This window comes from Plecotus auritus, assembly GCF_963455305.1.
Source record: "Plecotus auritus genome assembly, chromosome: 2".
NCBI classification, from domain to species: Eukaryota; Metazoa; Chordata; class Mammalia; order Chiroptera; family Vespertilionidae; genus Plecotus; species Plecotus auritus.
Window position 1 is genome coordinate 24,642,971 of NC_137771.1, and position 27,139 is coordinate 24,670,109.

General features: G+C 53.3%; 1 protein-coding gene across 2 annotated transcripts in view; it reads right to left on the reverse strand.

The window, feature by feature from the left end:
- GRIK3 (glutamate ionotropic receptor kainate type subunit 3) overlaps positions 1–23,160 on the reverse strand; it is a 206,839-nt gene extending 183,679 nt beyond the window's left edge. For both annotated transcript variants that reach the window (XR_013959835.1, XM_080654206.1), the window contains exon 1: positions 22,681–23,160. Coding sequence is in view for 1 of the 2 variants with exons in the window: in XM_080654206.1 (XP_080510332.1) it covers positions 22,681–22,795 (115 nt within the window). In the remaining variant the exon portion in view is untranslated. The remainder of the gene's footprint in view (positions 1–22,680) is intronic.
- Positions 23,161–27,139: the final 3,979 nt, after the last annotated feature.

Sequence of the window (27,139 nt, forward strand, 5' to 3'; positions counted from 1 at the left end):
GCTGGCGGTAGTCCCAGAAATTCTGAGTCCTGACCAGGCAGGTTCCGTCCTGAGGAGCGGCCCCTGGGAGTGGTACGCAGAGAAGAAAAATGGGATGGGAAATGGCACCAAGGATTTTGAGATGTAAAAAGTATAAAGCTCTTCCTTTGTGTGGGAATGAGTGCCAGGGGGCCAATGCCTATTGAGTTTTCTTCAAAGTAATTTATTGATCAATGCAGCTAACATGGCTAGTTCAGCGATTTTGAAAAAAAATAACCATGTGTTGGATGCGAGGAGCACTTTATGGGATTGTGGTGAGCGGGGCCGGGCAGAATCACCTGTGTTTTATGGCCTTCTGGGAACTGGGCCCTGGCAGTTACATCACTGTGGCTTTATCTTCATGACACCAAAACACTGGGATGGAGAGAAGAAAGATGGACCAATCTTCCAGGTGTTCAGTCTACCTGGCAGCAAATATCAAGACATTTCTGTGCAAGGTCATAGCAATGAACCCGAGACCCTTGAGGCAGGGATAAAGGTGATGGGGTAGAAGATGCCCAGGAAATGGAGCTGCACACTTACTAAGTACCTACTATTGACCATGACCTGAGCGAAATGCTTTGACACACACCATATTTCTCCATGTTTTCAGACGAGCAAAACCAGGCTGGCATTGTGTTCCCAAGGTCACGGAGCCCCTGAGAGGTGAAGGAATGATTCACATGCAGATCTGACTCCAGGACTTTTACAATCCAACTCTCACCTGTGGGCCTTTGGATAGGCGGCCTGGCCCCACTGAACCTCAGGTTCTTCATGTGCAATTTGGGGAGACCCAGTCCTGTCCTGTCTGCTGAGCTCACTGTAGAGAACACTGAAGGACACAGAGTGAGTGGACTTGGCATTCCAGAGACGATTCCATGGCCAGCCCCAAGTACCAAGGAAGCAGCAGCCCCACTTGGTCCAGAACTTAATCTGCTTGCTTAGAAAGCTAGAGGTTCTTCAGAGAAAACATCTCCCAAATTCATCTGTTTCCCCTGCCACCTGGCTCCAAGGGGCCCTGTGATAATGACATCTCGGGATCTGGGCGAGGATGAGTTTACCAGCACTGTTCTAGGCTGGGAGCTGGCACTTGCTTCTTTGCTAAATTTTTCTTCTGCAGCCACCTCCTGACAAGGTCCATGAGGGACTCTTGACATGACACCAAACAGCCCACACTCTCACTATAGGTGCCCGCCCCCCCACCTGTAGCCTGGCCAGGGTGAGAATGCCCAGCACCTCACGCCTGCCTGGGTGGGGGGCACAGCCTCTCCTCTCCTTCCCAGCCCCAGTCAAGCAGAAGTGGCAGCTTTGTGGAGCTTCCTACTTTGTATGGCCCCTTGGAGCCTGGAGGGAGTGGGTAAGGACTGTGTCTGTGTGGCCTATTATCCAGGCCCAATTAGTTGCTGGGACTGTGTCATCGGAGGGATGGGCCCGCGGCCACGGCGAGGACTGCAGGGAGCGAACAAGGATAGAGGTTGTTAAAATGCTCCTGCAGAGCTCTGATGCCCGCTCCAGGTCCCGGCGTCTCAAAAACATGGGAACGTGAAGGGACTCGCAGTGGGTTTTCTGCCCGGCACATGTTAACCTAACTCCGGGTAATGCTGGCCTGGAGATACACAGCAGCACGGAGCCAGCCAGGTGCCAGAGAGGGAAGAAAGAACCAGAAGCATCCTAAACAGACCATTGTCCGCTCTTGAGGAGGGGGAGGGGTGTCCACACGGGGCTCCGCCCAGCCCCTCGGGAATTCAATTTGATTTGTGGGGCACTTACTAATTGGCTACTGGGGGCCTGGCTTGGGGCAGCTGCTGGACTACACAGGGAACTGAGATGGAGCCAGGCAGACCAGCGTGCAAACCTTGGTGCCTACACTTCACCAGGGCTCAGACCGCTCATCTGGAAAGTGGGAATACTGCACCCACCGTAGGGTTGTTGTGAGGGTTAAATGAGATGGAAAAGGCCTCGATGGCCAGTAGCTGCTATTACCAATAGGAATGAGCTAAGGGCCTTGCCTTTGAGAAGCTCCTGTCCAAGTGGGGTCAGAGACTCAGTGCCTGTGGGAGCCCATGGGAAGCCTTCAGTGAGGCAGGACCAGGAGGGAGAGAAAAATATTTGAAATGAGTGGTTCTCTTAGCCTCTCTCTTGTTTACTCCTGATCATAAAACACAGGCACACAAAATATTTTGCTTTTCCCTCTTAACTCTACTGCAAGAGAAACAGCACATGCATGATAGCAAATGGCCCCGATGCAGGGGACACACTATCGGGGGAAGTGGGGCCTGCGGCATGTGGGAATGTAGGAAAAGAAGCTGGAAATCCAAAATTTTATATAAAAAACTCCATTTTTTTTAATGTTGGCTAACTCACCTTAAAAAACGAATTCAACTTTAAATTTATGTGTGTGGGGGGAGGTGAGGGTGGGGGCGGGCAGAGCCTAGAAACAGAGTTCAGAAAGAGAATTCCTTGAATTTTAGGCTAAGGAGTTTGTTTTCAAGAGAGTAAATAGGTTTCACTGTTGGTATTGCTTTAATAACAAAATAAAAACACAGTCCGAGGCAAATGCAATAATAGGTCCATAAGCTTCAATGTTGTGAGCTCCAGGGCCGTGAGGAAGACTAGTGGGGAAGGAAATTATTTTTGCACCGGTGAGAAGAGCCCTGAAAAGGAAGCGAGGAAAAGGCTCCAGGGGGCCTTGGGAAGGTCGTGACCAACAGCCTAGTGCATCAGAGGAGGCTTCCTGGAGGAGGTGAGACTTGCAACAGGACATGATGTATGAGACAGAAGAAATTCAGCAGGAGGCCAAGAAGGAGAAGGCCTTCCAGGTGGGAAGCATAGAATGCAGAAGCATGGGAGCCACAAACAGATCTGCCTGCCTTGAGTTGATCATGGTTCTGTACGAGAACAGGGTGCTGGAAATTGAAACTAAAGAGAAGCATAGCCCAACAGATCCGTGTGGGTTGCTACTCCCACCTTGCCGCAGCAGTCCTGGGTATAGGGATCCCTGCACCTATCCTGCAGGCCGAGGTTTCCCTCCTCCCACCACGGCGGCTCCACCTCAGTAGGCGGAGGGGCTTCAGCCACAGGGAAGCTCCTGGTCCTTGGAGACTCCTAAGGAAAAAACTGAGAATAGAGCCCCTTCCTTGGGTCTCTCTGCCACGTAGTCAGTGGGGTGTAGGACTTGCAGAAGGTCTGTCTGGGCAACCAGACGCCCAGGACCGGCCTGCCTGCTGGAGGAGGCATTGAGGAGAGCAGTCACCACCTGAGGAGTGCTCACCACCTTGGCTGCCAGGAGACAGAATACAACTAGGGTTTTCTGGTCAAAACAGAGAAGCATGAAATGGTGCTGGAGGCCCAGATGAGCTTGTGGACAGTCTAATGTGGCATTCACTGATGGAGGTCTCACAAAACAGATACATAGTTCCAGGACTGGCCCACGCATGCGTGTCATGGCCTGGCCGCCAGTGCTCAGGCCTAGGGTAAGGGGACCTCCAGGCTTCTGCGGAGGGCCTTAGACCAGGAGTCAGGACACATGGTGTCTAACCAACCCTCCATTCTGTCTCCACATCTCCTGTCCTTTCTCACCTGAACTACTTAAACAGGTTCTTTTTAAAAATATATATTTTTATTGATTTCAGAGAGGAAGGGAGAGGGAGAGAGAACCATTGATTGGCTACTTCCTGCACACCCCACCCCGGGGATCGAGCCCATAATCCGGGCATGTACTCAGACGGGGAATCAAACGGTGACCTCCTGGTTCATAGGCTGACGTTCAACCAGTGAGCCACACAGGCTAGGCTTAAACAGTTTCTTGATGGCCCCTCAGCTTCCACTTGTACCCACTGCTGCACACCACACAGACATCAGGACAATTTTTCATATATATAAATCTGATTATGTTGCTCCCCTTCATGTAGTCCTCAATGGCCTAGTGCCTCAATTGAGATAAAGTCCAGCCTCTTGCCTTGCCTTGTACAGCCTTCCATGAGGCCCACCACTCAGGCCTTATCCCTTCTGTTCACTCCATTCACACTGGACTTTATTGAGGTTTTTAAACACTAGTTTGAAACATGAAATTGTTGATGTTTGACCATGTTTGACCTACAAAGTTGGTAGTTTATGTGGTTCAGCTTAACACAACTGTCTGCCCCTTGGGCATTTGTACGTGCTATTCCCTCTATCTAGAAAACATTCCTCCTTCTGCCCCATTGCTTTCACCTAACTGTCCCTCAGGTCTCAGCCCAAATGTCACTTCCTCTGGGAAGTCTTTCCTGATGTCCCTGGCAGCCTGCACTTCCCTTCTGTAACTCCCTTTGAACTTGTAACGGCTTTTATGTCTGTCTTTCTGCCAGATAGCAAGCTCCATGAGGGCAAGAAACATGCCCATCTTACTCACTCTTGTAATCACAGCACCTGGCACAGGGCTGGCATACAGTAGGTGCTCAATAAGGTCTTGCTGAGGAAACTGCCTGTAGGAATGAGTGGATACAGCTCTACCCACACCAGCTGTATGACTTTGGACTAGCCACCATTTTTAGACATCAGTTTCTACATCTACAGAAAAGGTAATCATACTTCAGAGAGATATGAAAATAAATGAAATCAGGCATTCCGGCATATTTGGCATTATACGTCTCAAAATAATGATGGCAGGGCTTCCTCTGGACTTGGCTGCAGCACCCAGTTTCCTTCCTGACCTGACCCATGGCACTGCCAAGGGATGAAGCACTGAAGGAGACATGCAGGGAAGAGCCTGGTAAGAGTATTCCTTGCAACCATGAAGCTCAGACTTCATGGAATTTGTATAACATGGAGCAGGCATGGCCCTGGCCTTTCAGGGAGCTGAGGAAGCCTGGATTTTTATAGCACCTCTAGCTGCACAGCTGGGGATGCCTAGAACACCAAAGTGAAAGCAAACCAGGGCCCCTCTGTAACATCCCTAGCCAATCTGTTGTTGAATATCTCCTATAACAGGAAGCTCACTACTCCCCACGGTATCTTATTTTATCTTCAAACTAGTGGCCTGGTGCACGAAATTCGTGCACGGGGAAGGGGGGGGGTCCCTCAGTCCAGTCTGCACCCTCTCCAATCAGGGACCCCTTGGGGGATGTCCGACTGGCGGTTGGACATCCCTCTTGCAATCTGGTACTGCTGGCTCCTAACTGCTCACCTGCCTGCCTGCCTGCCTGATCGCCCCTAACTGCCTCTGCCTGCCTGCCTGATTGCCCCTAACCCCTCTGCCTGCCTGCCTGATCACCCCTAACTATCTCTGCCTGCCTGTCTGATTGCCCTTAACCTCTCTGCCTGCCTGCCTGATCGCCCCTAACTGCCCTCCCCTGCCAGCCTGATCTCGCCCCCAACTGCTCTCCCTGCCGGCCTGATCACCCGTAACTGCTTCTGCCTGCCTGATCAACCCTAACTGCTCTCCCCTGCTGGCCTGATCTTGCCCCCAACTGCCTGCCCCTGCTGGCCTGATCTTGCCCCAACTTCCCTCCCCTGTCAGCCTGATCTCGCTCCCAACTGCCCTCCCCTGCTGGCCTGATATCCCCTAACGGCCTCTGCCTTGGCCCCCATCACCATGGCTTTGTCCAGAAGGAAGTTGGACATCTGGAAGATGGCTGGTCGACCCAGTCTAATTAGCATATTACCCTTTTAGTAGTACAGATAGATTATATAGGATAAGATTGCTTAAATGGAGATGGGGGAGCCTTTTTCAGCAGGAGGAGATGCTTTTGGCAGACAAAATTACTATATCTGCACTGATAGCCAGCCATATGCACTATACTGCCAAACCGGTCATTAAAAAATTGAACCGCTTTCTTACACCTTACACCAAACAGCTGTTGCCCTTAAAGCCCCTCCTCATCCCCACCTTAGGTTCTGCCTTCACAGTTCACCCAGATTAGGTTCTGATTGGTCGGTTTCTATGCCAGTCAGCATCTTCAGGCCTTTCAATGGGCCTGATCAGAGAGGCGGGGCTGATCAGCAGCCCCAAAGGAGGCCCGAGAGAAAGAGAGGTGTGGCTGATGGCCAGGCACTGAGAGAAAGAGAGAGGCAAGGGCTGATCAACAGCTGCCACAGAGGCTATGGATCAGACCCTGCTTCTCTCTCCAGACCTCTCTTCGGACCTCTCACAGCCCCCTTGGCAGTCAGTGCTGGGTCACGGCAACCCAGCACTGACTTCCAGTTGGTCGAGTCTTCAGTAGCTTGTATTGAATCAAAGTCTGCCTTCTTGGACCATCACTCACTGGCCCCAATTCTCTTTACTGGGACCTCTGAAACCAGGTTTTCTCCCTCTTCCATGCTGCAGCCCTCAGAGATTTAGAGATGACCACTGTTGCCCTCACATCTCCCAGCTCTGGTCTTTGAGCATCCTCTGTGGCACTTTATCTCCATACCTGTACAATGGGGACAGCACGTGCTGTACTTTACTTCTCTCTGGGTGAGGCTGAGACTGGTAAGGAGAAAGCATTAGCATTTTTGCTCTGAGTGAGGTTGCAGGAGCCCCAGACCTTTCTTATTACGGGCCTTAGATCCAGGTCTGGAATCAAAGTAGCTCACAGGAAAAGCCACCTTCTGGCGGGTGAGTTAAGCTCCAAGGCTGTCTGCCCTCCCCAGCCTCTGGGAGAGATTGATGCCCACACTGACGAATCACTCCAATGTATTAGGTAGATAAAGAAATTGATTATTCCATAAATTACTGTCTCCATGAAAAGAAGTCCCAATTTTTTAAAAGAGAAAATATTATAAATCTGTCCAAGGCCTTGTGAGCAAAATTGTAGCCATTTCAGTTTAATTGTCTGAGAGCTTCTTTGCTATGGCCCCAGAAGAAAAGTCCCTGAAGCTACTGGCTTCCAATCTAGCTGTTCCCTCCTCAACTCCACAAATAACCATGTCAGGTCATGGGCGAGGCGGATTTACATTGCAGCAGGAAGACTCTGGATCAGCCAGAAAGAAAAACTTTCTCACAGATCCATATCCTTCAGAGACTCCAAATAGGATACTAACCCCTGCCCCTACCATTCCCCTTCCTCCTTACACCGGTACCCACCCCATCTGGAGATGTTAAGATCCAGTTCTGCCAGAAGACAGAGAACTGGCCAAAAAGAACCCTGAGTGGGGCTTGAGGATGGCGTGTGACAGGTCAGGAGAAAGAGTTCTCAGAACAATAGCAGCGATAGAATGGCTACAAAGGAGCAAAGACAGGAAGGAGGGCTGGAGGGAGGGTGACAGGGAAGAGTGGTGGTTATGCTGAGTGGGTTTTAGCTTGCCTCTCCTCTCTGAGCCTCGGTTCACCTCCCCAGCACACAGGAGAATGAGGAAGATCCAGTGCAGGGCTCTGGTCTGAACTGTATGGACCTAAATGTTCAAGGAGCCGCAGCTATCACGGCAGGTCAGCTTCTTGGGCCTACGTGAGGCCATTCAGATGCCAGCAGGTCCAGGAACACGGCTCCATGCCCCCGGGCCCCCACAATCCCCTGCTCTGCATGCTCTGCAGTACACAGAGTGGACACTCAAAAATGTTCAGTGAAGCAATGAGTTAGCCCAGAGTCCACGTGAAGAAGACAGGAAACAAACAATTACAAACAGCATAAAAATAGCCACATCTCCAAAGCAGATTTCTCTGATTCTGGGAATCCAAGCAGGAGCAGCAAAAACCCCAGTCCCCTCTTACTGAGCTGGATCAAGTCAGGGCCCCTGGAGTACCCTACTTTGTAGGCCCCCCTTCCTCCCTGCCCATTTCAGATCGTTCCAGCTGCTGTATGACTTCAAGGTGCCATCTTGCCTCCTAAATCCCTGGAGCCCATTCACCTAAACTTTACTCCTTGTTCAGAGGCAAAAGCCAATTCCTCTGACTCTTATCCTTCCAAGACTCTTAGCCGCCTGTGCCCTTTGGCTTCTAGTCCAGGAGTTCTAGCCAACTCTCAGTCCCCAGTGGTGGACAAAAGCTCCCATCTTTTCTGAGGCATGCTGAGGTCACTTTCCTATGTGGGAGAGACCTTTGTCAACACCCAGCCCAGTCACAAGGCTTCTCAGACACATGCAGGTGGTGGAGCACCTGGTACCGCTGGGTTCTTTGGGGAGTGCCACAAAGCTGTGACACGTTTAATTCCCATTACCTGAACAAAAAGTAATTTTATTTACTACTAGCAGAAAACAGTTCTATTACAGGTATGCAGGGCTCTGCAACTCAAAAAAATAATACCACACAAAATACTTTTAAGAAATCACATTTAGCAGGATAAAGACAGATAACACATGCCTACTTACCAAATGCAATGCGAGAGATGATGCTGACAAGCTGAGCGAAGACACTTGGTATCAGGTGTGATATTTGACAACGGAATATTCACTCGTTTTGTCATCTGCTACTGCTCCCTAGCAGACAATCCGTACAAGGCACAACAGGTTTAAGAACAATTTATTAGGGGCAGGGGAGGGGGGGAAGGAGGGAGAAAATTTTATCCATTCGCTTCATTTTCTTTTTCTGTGAGATACTCAATTTGAACGGCCACAAATAACAGTTCTTACTAGCCCGCTGTGTCTGCTAAACGCCTCAGCCTGGTTTATGAACAGCAGAGTCCTAGAGGAACAGCATTTGGAAAAAGAATGCCTGTTTAGCAAGACCTTACAATAATCACATCACCCTTCCTGGAGAAGTCAGCGTGCAGGCGGCGCCCACTTGCTACCCTAGGGCCTGGCCGCTCTCCGTGGTGCTGAACTCAGAGGTTAGGGGTGAACCTTAATTTCCCTGCTTCTTGCCAAACCACACAGGGTGTATCATCATCTACAAGCTTTTATAAACACGTGTGAATCTGATTTGTACTTCTCCCTCAACATGGAAAAAAGGTGTTATAAGTCTTTTTTGCCACAGTGGAAAGATCTAGTCTCCTTATCTTTCTTAAGGCTGAAAATTTAAAAACTATAACGTGTGTGTGTGGGGGGGGGGGGGTGTAACAGGGAAGTGGATGGAATTTTCCTAATAGACTGGGGGTTAGAGACCCATGTTTTCATATTATATTCCTCATGGCTCATCGGGTGTGGACTCCAGTCATTGCCCCCTTCAGTTCTCTGTATCCCAATCTGTGATAGAAAAGAGTGGGGACAGGGAATGCACTCTTGTAGGCCAATATTTGGGGTGCCTCCACTTATGTTCTCCATGGGCTCAGAGATTGTCCAACAGGATGGCCTTGCCTGGCCTCCTCCAACACAGAAAGACTTTCTAGATCCAGAGAAAGACACAGGCTCAGCCTCTCTTGCAAGAAGCTGGGGATGCTATTTCTGCTCAACTCTCCCCAGCCTCGGTCCCCATGGACCAGCCATAATTCAGCTAAACCTGCGAGTTCACCCATATTTTATTTACTGATTTGATGTTACGAGACAAGTAAAATAGACGGCTGTCACCTCTATTAAACTGAGCAGGAAAAATGGCCGTGTAGGCAACAGGCTCTTTCTGCTTATAATGTGTAATCTGTTTCCTTGGGGAGGGAAGTAAGAAAGGGGAGGGCCTGGCCTCAGGGGTGGTCCCGGTCCTGTCATGTTCAGGAGGCTGCACTGCAAACCTGTACCGCCCTCACTCTCAGCTATACTAATGCGGTGCACAGATGAGCCCCACGCGTCAGGAATTGGGGCCAACACTTAAGTCCTCAGTTTCCCCACTGATCCAAAAGAGTGTCCCTGTATTCACTCCCCAGGCTTGGGGTAAAGAATGGCTGTTGAGCCCCAATTTTGGAAGCCTGTGCTACAGAAACAAACCTCCAATTGGCTGCCTCTTACAAGTACACAGACACATACATGTGCACACATTCACACTCCCCAGAACCCAGGGTGGATGGTGAATATGTTCCCGGTGTTAAAAGGCCCAGGCTGACTGTCTATACAGCCTGAAGCTCCAAGTTAAGTGACAACCTCGCTTTCCATAAAGCTGTCATGTAGTCCTATTGTCTATACATCCTATTGGGATCCAGTGATATGGGGACGACAGGAAAAGAGGAGGCCTGTCCCATGCCTGGTGGCAGCTCAGTGATACAGCTACAGCCCTGCCAGGCAGCTGTCCTGAGTGAACAGCCTATTAAGGAAGGAACAGCAGATGTTCCCTTCCATGGTTCAGCTCCCAGAGTGAGCAGCAGAGATGCTGAGGGGAGAGTGAGAGGAGGGAGGGCTGAGGCCAGAAAAGGCAGGTAGAGCATGGTCTTTTCTTCTATCTTTTGTTGAAGTAGACAACTTCTGTCTCTCTCAAGAGGAGCATCATGAGATGAACCAGACAACAGATATGAAGACCAAGCCTAGGCCAAGCCTGAGAAAGAAGAGCCCACTGCCCTGTATTCTCCAGCTATCCCCAACAGTCTACATGGAAAAGGTCTTAGCTGAGCTGATGTAGTGGAAGAACACATGGACATTATTAGAACACAGACTTCATCCAAGTTGCTAACGATGTCTTCCATGAAATCCTGTTGACAACGTGGAAAATGTGTTGAGCTGAATGACGGGGTAGTTAGATTGTCTTACATTCAAATGACTGTATTCATCAATGCATTCATTTATTAAACAAATAGTCATTAATCACCTACAATGTGCCACACGTAGCATTAGATGCATTGGACAAGTCAGCTTTGGCCCATGCATGTACAGATAACCAAGAATTACAGCATAGTAAGTGCTATGACAAGGAAGTTCAGGGCACTGTGGGATTCACAGAAAGAGGTGGGAGTCAAGAAAGGCTTCTTGGAGGGAAAGACGTGTTTGCTGAGACCTGAGAGATAACTAGAAGTTGGCACAGAGTATGAGGGAAGGCACAATGCTTCCTGGGGACTTGAATGTTCAGTACAGTGGAGCTGAGAAGTTGTGTGAGGGGAAAGCGGAACAGTGTGTGAGTTTGGAGGTGCCAACCAGGGCAGGTCATAAAGGGCCTGAGAACATGAGGAAGCCCGTGGGATTTCGAAGCTGGTTAAAGTGTAAGGTAGTCATGGATCCAAGACCACTGAATAAAGCCAACAGTCTCTGACACTGGTCATGTCCTGACTAACGTATTGATGGCAGACACAGCTGAAGGGAGAGGGGGTGTTCCTCCCAGGCTCAGATGGCACAAAGCATACCAGACAACAGAAAGGGAGCTACAGAAGCATCGCTGCCCAGAGCAGTGGTTTCCAACCCCAACCATACTGCAGGCCAATAACCACCCAACCTCTTTACAGTAGACCCTCGGAGGGAGGTCAGGGAGGAAGAAGACAGTGAAATTCATGCCTACCTCATGAGGATAGAGGGAAGGGAACAGGCTTTGGTGCTCCAGAAACAAAAAGAAGAAGAATCACCCAAGGGTTCAATAATAGGATTTACTAGAAATAAATGACAGGTCCTGCCTTTAGGCTCAAAAGATCAACTGCCAAAGAGAGGATGAGAGGAGTTATAGATCAGCAGCGATGCCTGTGGAAAAGACCTCGTGATCTCATGGGATCACCAGCTCAGTGTAAATCAACAGACTGAAACAGCTGCTGACAGGCTAAAATAATCTGGGGTTGTATAACTAGATCTGAGGAGGTGATGAGCTTACTGGTTTCAATACACAAGCAGTACTATGATTAGCTCTCGACACCATGCCAGAAGAATTGGGCATCTGTAATCCAGAAAAATGCCTTTACATTTCTGTAGGGCTTCATTGTGGGACAGAGAGCAAATTGGAACCAGAATCAGTGGGCAGGGCAATCATAATTGTAAGAATAATGGTAACATTCAGTGAGCTCTTACATGGCTATGGTCTAAACTTTACATGCATGAACTAATTTAATCCTTACAAAAACCTTGTGAGGCAGGTTCTACCATTTTTGCAAAATTAAATAATGTGCCCAAGATCACACAGGTGGGAAGGGATGGAGGCAACTTTCAAACTCAGGCTGTTGGATTGCAGGACCTGTGAGCTTCTCCACAATGCCAGATTGCTAAAACGTACTGAGAGCTTCCTTTGTTCCAAGCATGTTAATTCTCACGTGATCCCACAAGATTAAATCTATTATTATCCCCCTTTTGCAGATGAGAACATCTAGGTTTAAAGAAGTGAAGTGACTTACCCAAAGTGGCAGAGTCTGGAGGGAGAGAATCAGAGTTTAAAGTCCAAAGAACTTATATACATATATGCAGAACCCATGGACACAGACAATAGTGTGGCAAAGGCCTGGGGTGGGGCAGGGATTGGGTGGAGAGGGGCAAAGAGGGGAGAATGGGGGACATCTGTAATACTGTCAACAACAATATCCTATCTAATAAAGAGGGAATATGCTAATTAACCATCACTCTGTCACAAAGATGGCTATACCCACAGCTGAGGCCAAGTTCCCAAAAGGAGCCTTAAGGAGCAATCAGCAGGACCCGAGGCTATGCCCTCCCCCACCCCCGTGGGGCTTGACAGGGGGCCTCAAGGAGTGCTTCCTGTCCTGGTGCTGGGCTAGGGGACCTCAGACTGCACCCCTCCCCCTGCCCAGCAGGACTTGATAGGGGACCTCAGGCCACGCCTCCCGCCTTGGCCCCAGGCTGGGGGACCCCACAACCCCACTCGGTGGGGCTTGATGGGGACCTCAGGCCGCGACCCCCACCCAGCACTAGGCCAGGGGACCTGAGGCCACGCCCCCCACCCGGTGGGGCTTGAAGAGGATCCTCAAGGTGTGCTTCCCATCCTGGTGCTGGGCTAGGGGACCTCAGGCTGCTCCCCCCGCCCCAGCACCAGGCCGGGGGACCTCAGGCCGCACGCCCCGCCCCAGCACTGGGCCAGGGGACCTGAGGCTGCGCCCTCCTACCTGGCGGGGCTTGACAGGGGACCTCAGGCCATGCTCCCCACCCAGCGGGGCTTGATGGGGGACCTCAAGGTGCACCCCCAGTGCTGGGTCGGGGGAACTCAGGCCACGCCCCCTCGCCCAGCGGGGCTTGACAGGGGACCTGAGGTTGTGCCCCCCTCCTGGTGCTGGGCCGGGGGATCTGAGATTGCGCACCCCCGCCTGACGGTGCAGCCTCATATCTGAGGCTATGCCCTCCCCCACCCCCGTGGGGCTTGACAGGGGACCTCAGGCCATGGCCCCCACCTGGCAGGGCTTGATGGGAGACCTCAAGGCACTCCCCCCACCCTGGTCTGGGCTGGGGGACCTCAGGCCACGCCCCCCCGTCCTGGCGCAGGGCCAGGGAACCTGAGGCTACGTCCCCTGCCCGGCGGGGCTTGACAAGTGTGGGAATGGCCGGGTCTGGATCTAGCCCAATGGGGGGGTGGGCGGCCGGGTCTGGATCTCATGCCATTTTGAGGCACATGTGGGTGGGCGGGGACTTGACTCTGGGTCCCGTGGTGTGCCCCAGACTCTGACAGGAGGAAGGCTTTCATACACATTTTACTAATTTTCTTTCATCTCTGACACTTCTATTATAGAGAAAGGGCAAATAGCAATATTAAATTATTTCCTCTAACTAATCCCCTTTTAATGTGCACGAATTTCGTGCATCGAGCCACTAGTATATATATATGCACGCCGGCCCTGCTGGTTGCCTCCCACAGAGGTGGCAGGGCGATTGGGGAGCAGGGCCAGGCAGTCAGCAGGCAGCGCCAGGCTGGCCAAGGCGGGTGCCAGTAGGGGGCCCTCCCCTCGCTTCCCCCCCATCGCCCTGCCAGTCACCCCCACAGATGGCCCTGATCGCTGGCCAGGCCTAGGGACCCTACCCATGCATGAATTTCATGCATCGGGCCTCTAGAGTGTGTGTGTGTGTGTGTGTGTGTGTGTGTGTGTGTGTGTGTGTGTATGAGCTTAAAGTCTGACAGATTTCAGAACCTACATTTTCAATGTCCAAGTTACACTGCTTTCCCTGGAAATGCAGAGAGACAAGTTTGAGGGGGAAATTTGCAACAAAGATTGGAAGGGGCCAAAACATTTGCAATCAGGAACAGAGCAAGGTCAAAAGTGGTGAGCTTTCTTTTACAGGTGGTGTTTAATCAGAGATGAGACATGTACCTACTAAGGGTACTGGGACTTAGAACAGTGGTTCTCCAAGTGTGGTCCTCGGATGAACAGCATCAGCATTATCTATGAACCTGTTAAAATGCAAATTCCCGAGCCTTGGCCTGAATGCACTGAATCAGAAGCTGTGAGGGTGGGGCCCAGCAATCTGTATTTTACTGAACGCACCAAGTGATTCTTTTGCATGCTAATGTTTGGGAATCAGAGGCCTGGAATGACCCCTGGGTTTCTTTTCAGCCTGGATTCTGTAATTCTTCACCATAGCAGGGAAATGTGATGCCTGGAGCCCTGGGAAGTCCGTGGCTGCCTGCTCCTGCTTTTCCGCCCAATTGGGCAGGCTTTTCGGAATAGCATATTTCAGTTCTGCAAAGCAGATGCAGGAAGGCTTTGCAGAGGTCTCCCTTGTTCGCATCTTTAAAGAGCTCATCCCTGCAGTTGTTCTGAGAACTCTATAAACCCCCTTCCATCGGCAGCCTGTCTGCATCAGCCCCTTTAATAGTGCAAGACTTAATTGTCTCCTATGGATTGGAACCCTCTGCACACAAACAAGAATCTTAGCTCCTTCTTGCTCCTCTTTTCCCCTCTGCCTTTCTTCACCACCATTCAGCATGGAACCAAAGGATTTGGAGTCGAGCAGCCACTCTCCCCCGCCCCTCCCAATCTCACTCCATCTCATTTTCTCCCATCTGAATTATCACTATGGGGACTCTCTCCTCCCTGGCTTTTGCTGTAGCCTCATTACCTGGTGTCTCCCAGCGGAGCCAGCAGTGTCTCATCCCCGGGGGCCCAGCCTCCAGCCACAGACCCTCTCTGGGCTGCACCTGCTGCCTGCCCAGCAAGCCATATTGGACTCCCCATCCAAGGACTGATGAGGCCTCCCTGGACCAATCCCTCAAGAGCATCCCATAACCAGAATCATCCAATCTCTAGATACATGCAAAATGCATTTCAGTGAAAATGCTGCAAATGTAGGGAAAAACCAGCACCCTGTGGCTGCAGGTGTGTGAGAAATAACAGGCCTGGGGGAGTCTGGGAGCTGACATCCAGGAAGGACACCTCGCCTGCTCCCTAGCATGGTGGATAACTGTCACAGGCTGCTAATTCCATTGCAGGCACATGTGGGTAGTGGGCAAATACCACATATTAAGTTGCATGGAGTGTTGAGCATGAGGATTGGCATAAGGCAGAGGGTACATGAGAAGCAGACAGCCTCAGAGCTCACAGTCTGATGGTGGAGACATGGCCTCCACCCTTGGGGGATCCTCTTCTCATAACATTTATTAAGCATTAGGCACTGTGCAAAGAGCTGTATATACTTTATCTCCTTTATCCTCACACTAACCCGATGAAGATGGTACTATAAGATTCAACCATATGACATTTTTGTAAGTCAAAAACATCTGAATATAGATTAAACTAATATTAATAATTCTATCTTACAGATGAAGAAATGGAAGCTCAGAGGTAAAGTGACCTACCCAAGGTCACACAGCAGGGCTATCTTAGATTCACATTCAAACTCAGGTCCACCACATTTTATCAAAGCGAAGTGCCAAGAAATAAAAAAAATCTTGCAAGTAAACTCAGACATGACTTGTGAGACACACTGATTTTAAAGATGTGAAACTGTGTGTGTGTATGTTCTTCTTAGAATCAATAAGAGATATTATTTCATTCTGCCTCTTGGTAGTGATGAGGGAGAGGTGGCCTTAGGTACCCTTGGGCAGCTCCATGGCATAACACACATGCACTAGAGAAAGCCCTAGACACCCACAAGCAAAACTATAACCAAGGTCGATAAGCATTAGTAAACAAGGTCTAAAGGTCACAGGAAGCAAGGAGAGGGACGTGGGAAGGTGACCTTTGAGGAGAAGAGAGTGAAAGGCTGGAGCAGGAGGCAGTGTGGACCCTGGAGGTAATCCCAAAGGAAAGACAGCAAGATAAGGTGGGCAAGGGTGCTCTGAGCACGGCTGCTACAAAATGTGGCTAACGGAGACCAAAGCAAACTCAGAATGGCCTGCTGTCCTCAAACCGCCCCCTCCAATGCAATCTCCACTCTCCCAATCACAACTCAGTTAAGATGTTGTCTCTGGAGCACAAGTAAACATGGACTCCATCGCAAACACAGGTGATGGTGGAGGCCAGTGAGGCACTCGCTCTCATGTCCAGGTATGCAAATGCAAAGTTGCCACTTGAGAGCCTCCTGAAATCCTGTTCTTTAGCTGCCTCACACACCTCACCCTACTCCTGGCCCTGTGCATGTCAGACTCCTCAAACAACAAAAGGAGAAAAGCTGATCTTAGGACAGCATTTACGCTTTTTTGAAAAGACATCATTACCTATTTGACTCTATGAGGCAGGCAGTATCATCCCCATTTTACAGATGAGGAAACTGAGGCCCTAGAAAATAACATGATCTGTCTGATTGTGCCTGTCTCAAATCTGTCACCTCTGTAGGGGCTCTGAGCAGTGCAGCTTCCCCCACTTCTAGAACAGTTCAGTCCCTGGCAGCCACCATTGTCCAGTCACTCTGTGTCCCTCGGGAGAAGGAACGTGGTGGGAAAGAAGGTTAGGTCTTCCTGATGGGGAAGGGTGGATTGGGAGGCTCTTGTACCCAGGTTCCCACACCCTACCCATGCTGTCTGTAGGACAGCAATGCATATTCCAGGGCCCAGTGTCAGTGGGCCTTACCCTCATATTGTCCCCCAAACTCGATTCCCAGCAAGACAGGCTCTATTTAGAAGGTTGGGATGTGACTTTTGTTTACAAATAAAATGACCATAAGACCTATTAGCCTGGAAAGGATGTTGAAGAGGAGAGGGGACAGGATTGGGGAGGGGCAAAGGAGGTCACAGAAGGAGTAGAGAATAAGAAACTAATTCACCAGCTACCTTCTCTGGCCAGGTCACTAGCTGATGGGGAAGGAGGTGAGGGGAAGACACAGACATGAGGCCCTGGGGTTTCCTCAAGGCTCTGATGATGTCTTTGAGAACAACCTAATGGCTGCCAGGGGACATATAAGGTGGAGTCCCCAGAGCAGAGGCATTCCTGGGGGGGGGGGGGGGGGGGGCGGGGAGGAGACTGGCCACACTCAAGGGAAAGTCCAAGCTTTATTTCAGGCTTGGATTAAAGTGCTGGGCAGAGTGCAGAAGGCTGAACAAGGTGGGGTGTAGTTACAAAAAGAAGGTGTGTTGGCGGCAAGGGTGGGAAATACCACCCACACCTTTCCTCTCAAAGAAGCATATCTGCCACATGGCCCATCAGCAAGGGCAGTCTCACTGGCACTGGTAGGGTTAATGTCACATAGCCCACAACTATCCCCTACAGCTGGTGAATCAGCCCAGTCCTGCCCCACTCAGCACCCAGAACCATGGGGGTGGGGCATTGCACTCAGCTGCCTGTAAAAATCGTTGTTTTCTATCTCCCAACTACACAGGCAGCTAAAAGCACAGGATCTGGAGTCAGGCTGACAGGAGGGGAGTTCTCATCCTGCCTTATCACTTACTGGCTGTGTGAGCTTGGACAAGTGACTTCACCAAGTTTAGTTCTCTCATCTGCAAAATGGGAATAATGCCCGCAGGGTGGTGAAGACTACATAAGCTGATGGGGAAAATGCAACAGCTACATTTATTGAACATGTACTATTCACCCACATGACTAGTCTTTGTGTGAAAAGCACTTAGCACAGTGCCTAGCAGTGGCTAAGTGCCCAAATAACTTGGGGCCAGTGTATTGTTGTCATTTTATTAATTTGTGCTCCAGACCACGGTGGGCTCCCAGGCAGGAGACATGGCCCAACCAGCCACCTGGGCACAGACACACTGCCCCCTGGTGCAACTGCTGGGGATCAGCACCTGGGAGAAGAGCTATTCAAGCCAACAAGCTCACACAAGGCCCCCATCTGCATCCATCAGGCCCCAGGCCCTGGGCCCACCCACCCAGCCAAAGCTCCAACCCCATCACACCAGCCTGGGGACGGCAAGCGGGACCTGCTGGGTGCTGGCCCCAGAGGAGGAGCCCTGAGCCTGGAGCTGCAGTCCTGTTGCCAGGCAGGGCCTGGGAGCTCCGGGCTCCTCTCTGCTGCTGCCCAGCCAAGTGGAGCAGCAGCTTCCTGTTCCCTCTGCAGGGTCCTGAGCAAGCAAAGCGGGGCTCAGGCTAAAACCCTGGGAGGCAGAGGCAAGCTCTTGTACCCAGGTCCCCACACGCTACCCATGTTACAGGGTGGAGGAAGCCTGGCCTCCGTGGTTGAGCACAACCATATCTCCCCCTGAAAGAGCACCCCACGCAGCCCTGCAGCCACTTCTACATACAACCCTGCACCTCCCGCAAGAGGAGAGGTTGTTCTAGTGCCCACAGGGGCACCCGTGCCACCTCCCCCCACCCCCCACCCCCCACCCCCCTGCCATGGAGTGGACTCTGTTTCCTGGGGCAGGGACAGAGAGTGCTCGTGGAAGGCAGTGACTCAGGGAGGCCCACAAGCCCCACAAAGGATCCTAAAAGCAGCTCAGCAGCCTTGCTTTCCTGAAGGGGGAGGGGCTAAGGAGTGGCCCCTGAAAGGTCCTTTCAAATTACACAGCAGGGCTGACTTCTGAAATCAGCTGGTGTGCCCAGGGAGGGGGATGCAAGTGACCTTGGAAGGGTCTAGTGAGGATTCGGTGCCTGGCTCACCCTGCGTAAACCACCTTGAAAAACCCCAGATCATCCTGACGTCAAAAGACTATTTAGCACAGCGCAAGGCAGAAATCAAGAAGAAATTAAACTCGAGCTTGAGAAGGAGGGATGCCTGGGCTGACAGGAGCAGCTGGGCTAGAGAGTGGAGGCAGAAATTCCTCAAGTTAATGCTTTCTAAGGCCCCTCCGGCCACTCCCAGGTCTTGTCTGAAGCTATTTACTTCCAGGGGGGAAACCCCTATTGATCTTCATTCAGCTCCTGTCTGCTTCTACAAGGTGGTGATGTTTCAGCGCATCACCAGTCACTGCGAGAAATTTCTCATTGTTTTACAGGCAGCAGCTCCCAAACTCAGGAGACAAACGTTCAGGACCATTTGGGTGAAATCATGGGAGGAGGTGCAGATGGAGCTGGTTTGGGAACTCTGGGGGAGGGGCCCTCACTCCCCTGGGACAGACTGCAGGTGCCTGCTGGGCCCCCCAACCGAGGATCAGGGGGCCTCATAGCTCCAATCTACTTCGCCTGTAGATGCTCAGAGAGTCGGGAGCTGAGCCAGCCCTTCCCTCCACCCCTGCCCCCCCCCCCCGCCCCCGCACACACACACAAGCACGCACGCACACCTGCTTTATGTCTCTGCAGTCATTTGGCTCTGAACCTCACCCCTGGCTGGCTAGAGATCAGCACCATCCATTCGAACTCCCCAGCTGCTGCCACCGCTGTCTGATTCCCTTTTCAAATTCCAGGCTGGCCCTCGATCCTACAGTATGTATGTAACATGAGGGAGCCTCATGAAACTCCACGAATCTAAGCAACAGACTTACAATGGTGCTGACATCCCCGCCAGCCTGCACTAAAGGGAACCTGGAAGCCACGGAATAGCCTGAACCATCACGGCCAACCCAACAGTTTACAGCCAGGGAAACAGGCTCAAGGTTGGGGGAGAGTACAATGTGAACAAAGTGGCCCAGTAAACGGGCAGAAGATAGAGCAGAAAACCCAGGGCTCCTGGCTCCCAGGCTAGGGCCCCTCCACTTCAGGTTCTGAGTCATGTAACCAGAAAATCCAGGTCTCCACATGAGGTCACTGAGCCCTTTTGGCTGAGAAGACCCATGCATTAAACTGCTTTCCATGAGTTAAGACCAGCATCCATCTGAACAATAATAGGGATGATAATAATAATAACAAAATACTGAACAGTATGCCTTGAAAACCTTCAGTGAGCAGTACCTGATAATCACACGCAGAATACATCTTCCACATATTCATATAAAATAATCAATGATCATTTTTCCACCCGCAGACTACAATCCAATTACTCTCTCTCCCTCACTCTCCTTTGTTACTTGCAAACCATCCAAGCAATCAATGCCTTGACCTCTCCCTCTGATAGACACAATTACAAAAAGACAGAGCAATGCAATTCATCTATTCAAGACGGATTGTTTGAACACTCTGTCACACTGCTGAGCTATCCATCTCCTTGTCTAAGAGGAAATTTCAGCCCCCAAAAGAGGCACAAAGAGAGGGGGCGGTACACTGCTCCCCTTTTGCACACCTGCAGGAAACCCTCTCCCTGGCCGGTGCCCGCCACGCCTGCCTGCCTGCCTGCTGCCTGCCTGCCTGCTGGAGAAGGATTCGGCTCCAAGCAGCTCAGGCACCCGTCTCGGGAACCACAGCACACAGCACACAGCACACTTCTGAGCCCAATTTCTGGGACCTCAATTCCTGCAGCTCCAGCCAGAGCCTTGAGATCACAGGGGTGGGGAGGGAGGAGAAAAGGGAGATGGCATGGGGCCCAGCCAGGGTGGTATGTTTGGGTTTTAGCAAGAGAATCTTTCTCTTTCTGTGCTGTGTCCACTGCAGTTCCCTGATGCCAGCTGAGGCTTGAGCCTGGGCTCAGACGGATGGAAGTTCAACTCCCCAGGAACCTCCAGAGAAGCCCAGTGGCCCCAGAGCCTTCCCATTCTCCGTCCAAGCCGGCACGGCACTGGTGGTCACATCTGACATCCGCACAGCACCCCAGTCCTCGGGCTGAAAATCAAATGGGGCCAGACTCTCTGATATAAATGGCCTGGGCCGACACGCTAATTAATCCTGGGGCTTAATACGAAGAAGATTAGAAGAGAAGAGGGCTTTGCCATCCTTAATTGCATTATTACACGCTGAACCCAAGAAAGGGCAGGCGGGCTTGAGCTTCCCCTCAGGGCCCTGAGGAGTCCCCTGGTGCAAGTCAATTTCACAGTGGGAGGGGCAGGTGAGGGTACATCATCCTGCCCCCTTCGGCTGGTTCCTCTGGGGCTGGCCTCCCCTGCTCCTGTCTTCCTGGGCCCCCAAAGACCTCCATCCCTAAGGCTGGGCTGGGAGCATGCCCATCCCACCCCTGCAGAGGAAAGAGGATCCTGCAATGCGTGCAAGGAGCACATAGCACCTTTCCTCCCCCATTTTCTCCCGAGGGCACCCTACCATGCAGGCCCCCCCAAAACAGAGGGAAGGAAGCAGGGAATAAAGAAAGGGCTGGCCCACTACCAAGGGGCTGCGTGCCCCTAGAATGGTGATCAAACTGGGCACTGGGGCAGAGACAGAGATATTTTTGGCTTGTCAGGAACACCCTGGACTGCAAAGGGTTTCATCCTGATGGTGAGTGCTGTCCCCAGAGCACAGTCACTGGACTCCTCTGCCTTCCCGTGTGCACCTGCCGGGATTCCTGGGCATGGAATGAAAGCCCCAGCCAGGGCAGTTGTGTCTACCACCATCCAGACAGCGAGTTCCAGAGGGTCTGGGATCCGGGAGAGAGCGACGGAGGAGACAGATTCCCACGATCTGACCGCCTCCTGGGAAAATCCTCAAGTATGAAACCAAACCCGACATTGGTTCCCTGCACCCTCTGGCAACCCAGGGGCCGCACCTGGAGAAGAGCCACAGGGGAGGAAGGTAGCTCTGGCTCAGCAAAGCCCTGCCCGCCTCGTGCCAGACACTGGTGGTGGCGCCTCAGGAACCCAGGCGGCCCACGTCTCCGGCCTGGCGGCGGGTGCAGGGCCTTCGTGATGGAGGCTCCCGCGTGGCCAGGCCCGGCCCAGCCCTGGGACAAGCAGCCCCCCAATCTCCCAACCCCCACCCCCACCCCCACCCCTCACAGCCCAGAGCAATGCCTTCAGGGTGCTGGGGCGGCCACAACAAAGTTAAAGCCGGAGTGAGAATCTCCGGCGAGGAGAGATGCAGAGACGCAGGAGCCCCAGAAAGCTGCGCGCAGCCCCGCCAGCAGCCGCCAGCTGCGGAGGGATTTCCGCTAACTTTAAAAACCACTCGCGTCCCTCTCCTCGCCTTCCCTCTCTTCGCGTTGGGCAGGCTCGATTGCTCCCTTCCCCCACCTGCGCTGCCCCCAGGCCCGAGAGGCCTCCGCCTCGAGGGGCGGCCGGAGTGAACAACACGGCTGCCGCTCCCCTGCCCCACACCATGGGGCTGAATGCGGGCCACCGACGCCAAGGGCGGCCACCGGGCGAGGAGCTGGCTGCCCCGTCATGCGAAGCTGTACCCTGCGTACCCGCAGCGGCCGCTAGAGCCATGCCCTAGGCAGGGACGAGTGGCCCAGAGGGAGCGAGGAGGGAAGAGAAGTTGGCGCCTTCCCCAGGGCTCCGGCTCCGCAGAGAAGCGGGTCCCAGAACTCGGTCTGCAGCCGGTCGTGCTGGCAGTCGCCGGGAACTGCGCCCGCTACTCGGGTCGGGGCTGGAACGCTTCGCTACACTCTGCCAGGTCTGGCCTCCCAGGAGCGCGCCAAGGGCCCCTCGCCCTCTCGCCCTCGCCCGTCGCCCACCGCGGCCCGGCTGCCTCCTTCCCAATAAGTAAGGCCTGTGACCCCGGCTTTGGAACTTTGTCCTCACCAGAAAGAGCTCCAGGTGGTCACCCGGCCCTGACCGCCAAGAAAGGTTGAAAAAATTCCTTGGGATCGTGTCCAGAGGCCCCCATTCCCGCCCCTGCCCGGCGCACGGAGACCCCCGCTCTGGGGAGCTCTTACCGATCCGGATGACGTGGGGCATCCCGCGCGAGTCCGGGATCCAAAAGGCGCACACGAGGAGCCCGGCCCAGTATTCCCAAACCAGTCTCCGGAGGCGCCGCCAGGGAGCGGTCATCGTTGGGCGCCGCCGAGCGTGCCCGGGGCGCGGCCGTGGCGGGCTCCCTGGGGCGGCAGCTCTAGGCGCGGGCGCGCTGCAGCCCCCGAGGCGCCGCCTGGCCCAGCTGCCCGGCTCCCGAGCGCCGAAGCGAGTAGGGGGCGCCCCGCAGCGCCGCGCACATCTTACTGGGGGGCCGCCCCACCGGCGCCTGCCCCGCCCGGCTGCCGCCCACGGGCCGCCCGCTAGCGAGGCTCCTGTGCTCCGCCCGAGCTCTGCTCGGACTCGGCTCCTGCTCGCGTCGGTTCGGCTCCCGCGCGGGCTCCCACCTGCCCGGGCGCCGGGCTCTGGCGGGCGGGCTGCACGCGTCTCGGCCGCTCCTCCTCCAGCCGCCGCCGATGCTATCGCCCCGGCTCTCACAAAGCCCCGGAGTGGAGTTGCACGCGCGCACACACTCCCTCCCAGCCCCCTCCCCGCGCCCTGCTTCCCGCCTCCCGCGCCGCCTGCGCTCCCTCCGCGCACTCCCTCGCGCGCACACACTTCACACTCACACCAGCCAAGGCTACACTCGCGCGCTCACACCTGCGCAGCGGGCGGGGAAGGGTAACCTGGACGCGGTTTGGGGGGACGCCCCGAAAACGAGGACTCTCCTCAATCCCCAGACGTCCCCACCCGCCCTGCCGCTCCTAGTCCCTTCAACTGCGAGGGCAGGGAGCCCGGGAGCCGGGCGTGGAGCGGGAGAGCTGGCACCGGGAGCTGGGAGACGGCGGCAGCCCAGCGGCCCGACCTGCCAGACCTGCCAGCGGAGACGCGCCCACCGGGAGCAGAGGGACCTTGAGCCCGCCGTCGGCGGAGTCTCGCCGTCCAGCTAGCACGCTGCTGGGGCTGGCTGGACGGCGGCGGCCGGAGACTGACCAGGAACGGGTTTCCCTCCCTAACCCCAGCCGTTATGGAATCAGAGTTGGGGCTGGGGCTGAGGGTGACAGAATTCAAAGCGAATTGCCCAAGCTGGGCTTACGGAGCTGCAGGCTGGTAGGGGCGTGAGAGCCCAGGCCCGACCCTCTGCTGTGGAAGGCAGGACTGCACCGCGCTCTGCTACGTCAGGGGCTTCGGAGGAAGAAGGCTAAATCCTTATAATCAGAGGGGCAGCTAAGATGCACCCTGGTGCTCCCCATCCCGCTCTTCCAGCAAGGCAGGGGTCTGGCATTCCTTCTAAGAAAGGGTAAAGAGAAACTGTAATTTTCCATGGGATGGAGGAGGACCCGTGTGGGAGCAAGCTAGGAAGGGTTAAAAAAAAAACCACCTTGTTTATTAACAATAATAAATTTTTTTTCAAGTGGCACTGGGTGTCAAGGGAAGGGAAGGGCTGTGGAGCGAGTCTGGAGCAGGAGGCTGGAATTACGCAGTTAGGCGAGTTTAATGACCTTTTTGACAGAGACAAAGCGGTGCCGATACAGTAGATAAATAAACGGGTCTGTCACAGGCAGCAGCTAGGCTGTGTGTGAATTTATTTTTCTCATTTAAATAATTTGATCTATTCCATCATTCCCAATCTCTCCCATTTGCCAGCTGTCTGGTAGGAGCATGGCCCCCAACATCTGAAAAGCAAATCTTTAATTTTCTTACAAATAGGCTATGAGTGGAGCTCTATCTGGCCTATTAATTTCCCTGTCTTTTCTTTCCCTCCCTGTCTGGGCATAGGGGACCAGGGCATTGTGTGGGGATGTGAATATTGCAGTGTGGCCAATCCTGCCAATTAAGAGGGGACTCCCCCACCCCCCACCCCCAACCCCACCTGAAGTGGCTGTGAGAGAAGGAGAGATTCCCAGGGCTCTCCTCCTAAGAAGAGAACGGTGTGCTGGTCTTCGGGCCACCCTCAAAGATCTGCCTACAAAGGGGGGTTAGCTATGGTCTGGCTTTACCAGACTTGGGCCTTCCTCACCCTTGAGCAGGAACGGCTAGATTCCCAAGCAGCCACTGGAAAACGTTACCCAAGAGACCAGAGGGAAGGACGTGCAGACCAGAGCCAGAGAAGCAGCAGCTGCCACCTCTTGATAGAGAGTAACTGCCCGCAGTGGGCACCAGCAAGCAGAAGCACAGAAGAGGAGCAGAAGGTCTGCCCTCCAGGGGGAAGCTGGAGGAGCCTCTTCACTCAAGACTGGGCATCTCATCTCCATCACCTATCAGCTTCCACAGCTGGTTTAGTTGCTCCAAGGAACCCAGAAGTCCAGGCTGTTCTCTAAAGAAGAATATCCCAGTGCCCCGAGGGGGGGCGGGGTGGAAAGGGGATTGGCGGCACCTGAACTCAAGGCCTAAAAGGGCTAAATCCCCAGCAGTGCTCAAGGACGGATGGTTAGGGGATGGGAGAGGAGGGGAGCCTGGATGCTAGTTCTGTTTGGGTTGTCCTGCAGGCAGTCTCTTGCCATAAGAGGGGCAGGGTGCAGGGAACAATGGCCTGGCTGAGATACTGAAGAAGCAGAGGGTAGAGGTGTGACTCCTGGGAGGGGACGGATCTGCAACCCAGACAGAAACCCTGGGAAAGGCCAGTGGGAGGGAGAGATGAATGTGGGAGTAGGAGGAAGAGAAACAGCCTCCAAGAAAGCAGCAGGAGAGTGGTACTAGAGAAGTGAATGGATAAAGGCGGGGGTAGGGGGTGGGGGGGACTGAGGCCCTGTCACCTGGGGGCCCCTCACCACCCCCAGGGAAGCAGCATGGGCTGGGCCTTGTCCTTTTGCATTTCAGAGTGGGCAGGAGTTTGCCTGCACTGTGTGGAAGGAGGAAGGAGTCTCTCCACTGCTTCGGTGGAAAACAGTCTCCAGCTGCAGGCGCTGTGGGTTCAGTCGCTGGGCCTGGCAGCCAGCTGGAGCCTGGGGCCAGAGGGAAGCTGGCTGCCCCCAGCCCAGGACTGGGCCTTCTTCTGGACCTAGCTGCAAGCCATTTTGTAACACAGAGTCTCCCCAGACTGACAGCAGCCTGCTCCTCCCAGTGTGGTAGAGGGTGCGAAGCTTTATAGCAAAAACAACAGCAATGATAATGGTGACCACCAGTATTTGTTACATGTTTTCTATGTTCTGGATGGCATACTCATTCAACGCACCTTGCATTCATCGCTTAATCGAACCCTCTCCACAACTGGCTGTGATAGGATCTGTGTGCTGTTTGCATTTTACAGATGAAGACTCTGAGACTCAGATAGGTATTAGAGGTCCAAAGTCACACAGCTAGTACAGTATATGACCTTCCCTTCCTCCCTCCCTTCCTTCTTTCCTCCCTTCCTCCCTTCCTTCCTTTATTCCTTCCTTCCCTCTTTCCCTATCTCCTTCCCTCCCTCCCTCCCTCCTTGCCTTCCTTTCTCCTTCCTTCTTTCCTTCCTTCCTCTAATATTGATTGGCCATCACTACCAAGCGCTGCGGTGAGGAGCCAGTATATACATGCAGGCCTATCTGCCTCCTAAGTTTGCAGGCTTGACCCCTATCCTTCATAGGCTGAGCCGGGGACATGCTCTCAAAGAAGATCCCATCACCTGTCCCCTCTGCTGGAGGCCAACTGGGGCTTCTGGCTGCTTGTAGAAAGGTTAAGTAGAATAGGATTTGGGCCCTTTGCTGGAGCAAACGGGGGAGCTCCGTAGTCCCCGGAAACCTGCAGCCCTATCTCCCTGTCTCGTGCGCCTGTCCAGGCTGTCCTGCCACCAGCAGGCACCAGAACTGGCACAATCTCAAGCTGCATCTCTCGGGACTGAGAGCCACCAATCCTGGCTTTTCAAATTGTTGGTAAACAAGTCTACCCACTAGCCAAGCCTGGGCTTCTCGCTCCCCCAGGAGGCAGCCAGCGCTGGATTTATGAGGCCTCCAAACCTCATTCAGACTAATGCAGCTTTTCATTCCAAAATAAAAGGGGCCGCTGTCTGAAAGGACAAGTACTCCTGCATTTCATTAACATCTCCAAAAAAAAACAAAAAACGCGAGCTGGCCCAAGTCGCTGCCAGCCAGATTCATGTCTCCCACCAGCTCACAGGTGGGGGTAGGGGGAGAAGAAACCTTAGGCTGTGGCCTCTCTGGGCCACTCCCCAACCCTCCCCCCTCCCAAACCCCTGCCTCACCCTCAGCTTCTGTGGGGGCAGGGCAGGGTGGGGTGGGGAGTGTAGTGGTGGCCAAGCAGGCTCACTTGGATGAGTCCCCCGTGTGCGTGTTTTGTTAGACTCATCCACTCCAGCTCTCAATCCCCCCACAATCACTGTGAGTGATGAGGCCCTGGGCTCGAGTTACCGAGATTCATGATCTCCGCTTCCCTGGGAAACCAAGGAGCACACGCGTGCGGTTAGCTGAGTGCAGATTCCTAGGACTTGAGTGCCCTCTGCCGAAGCCT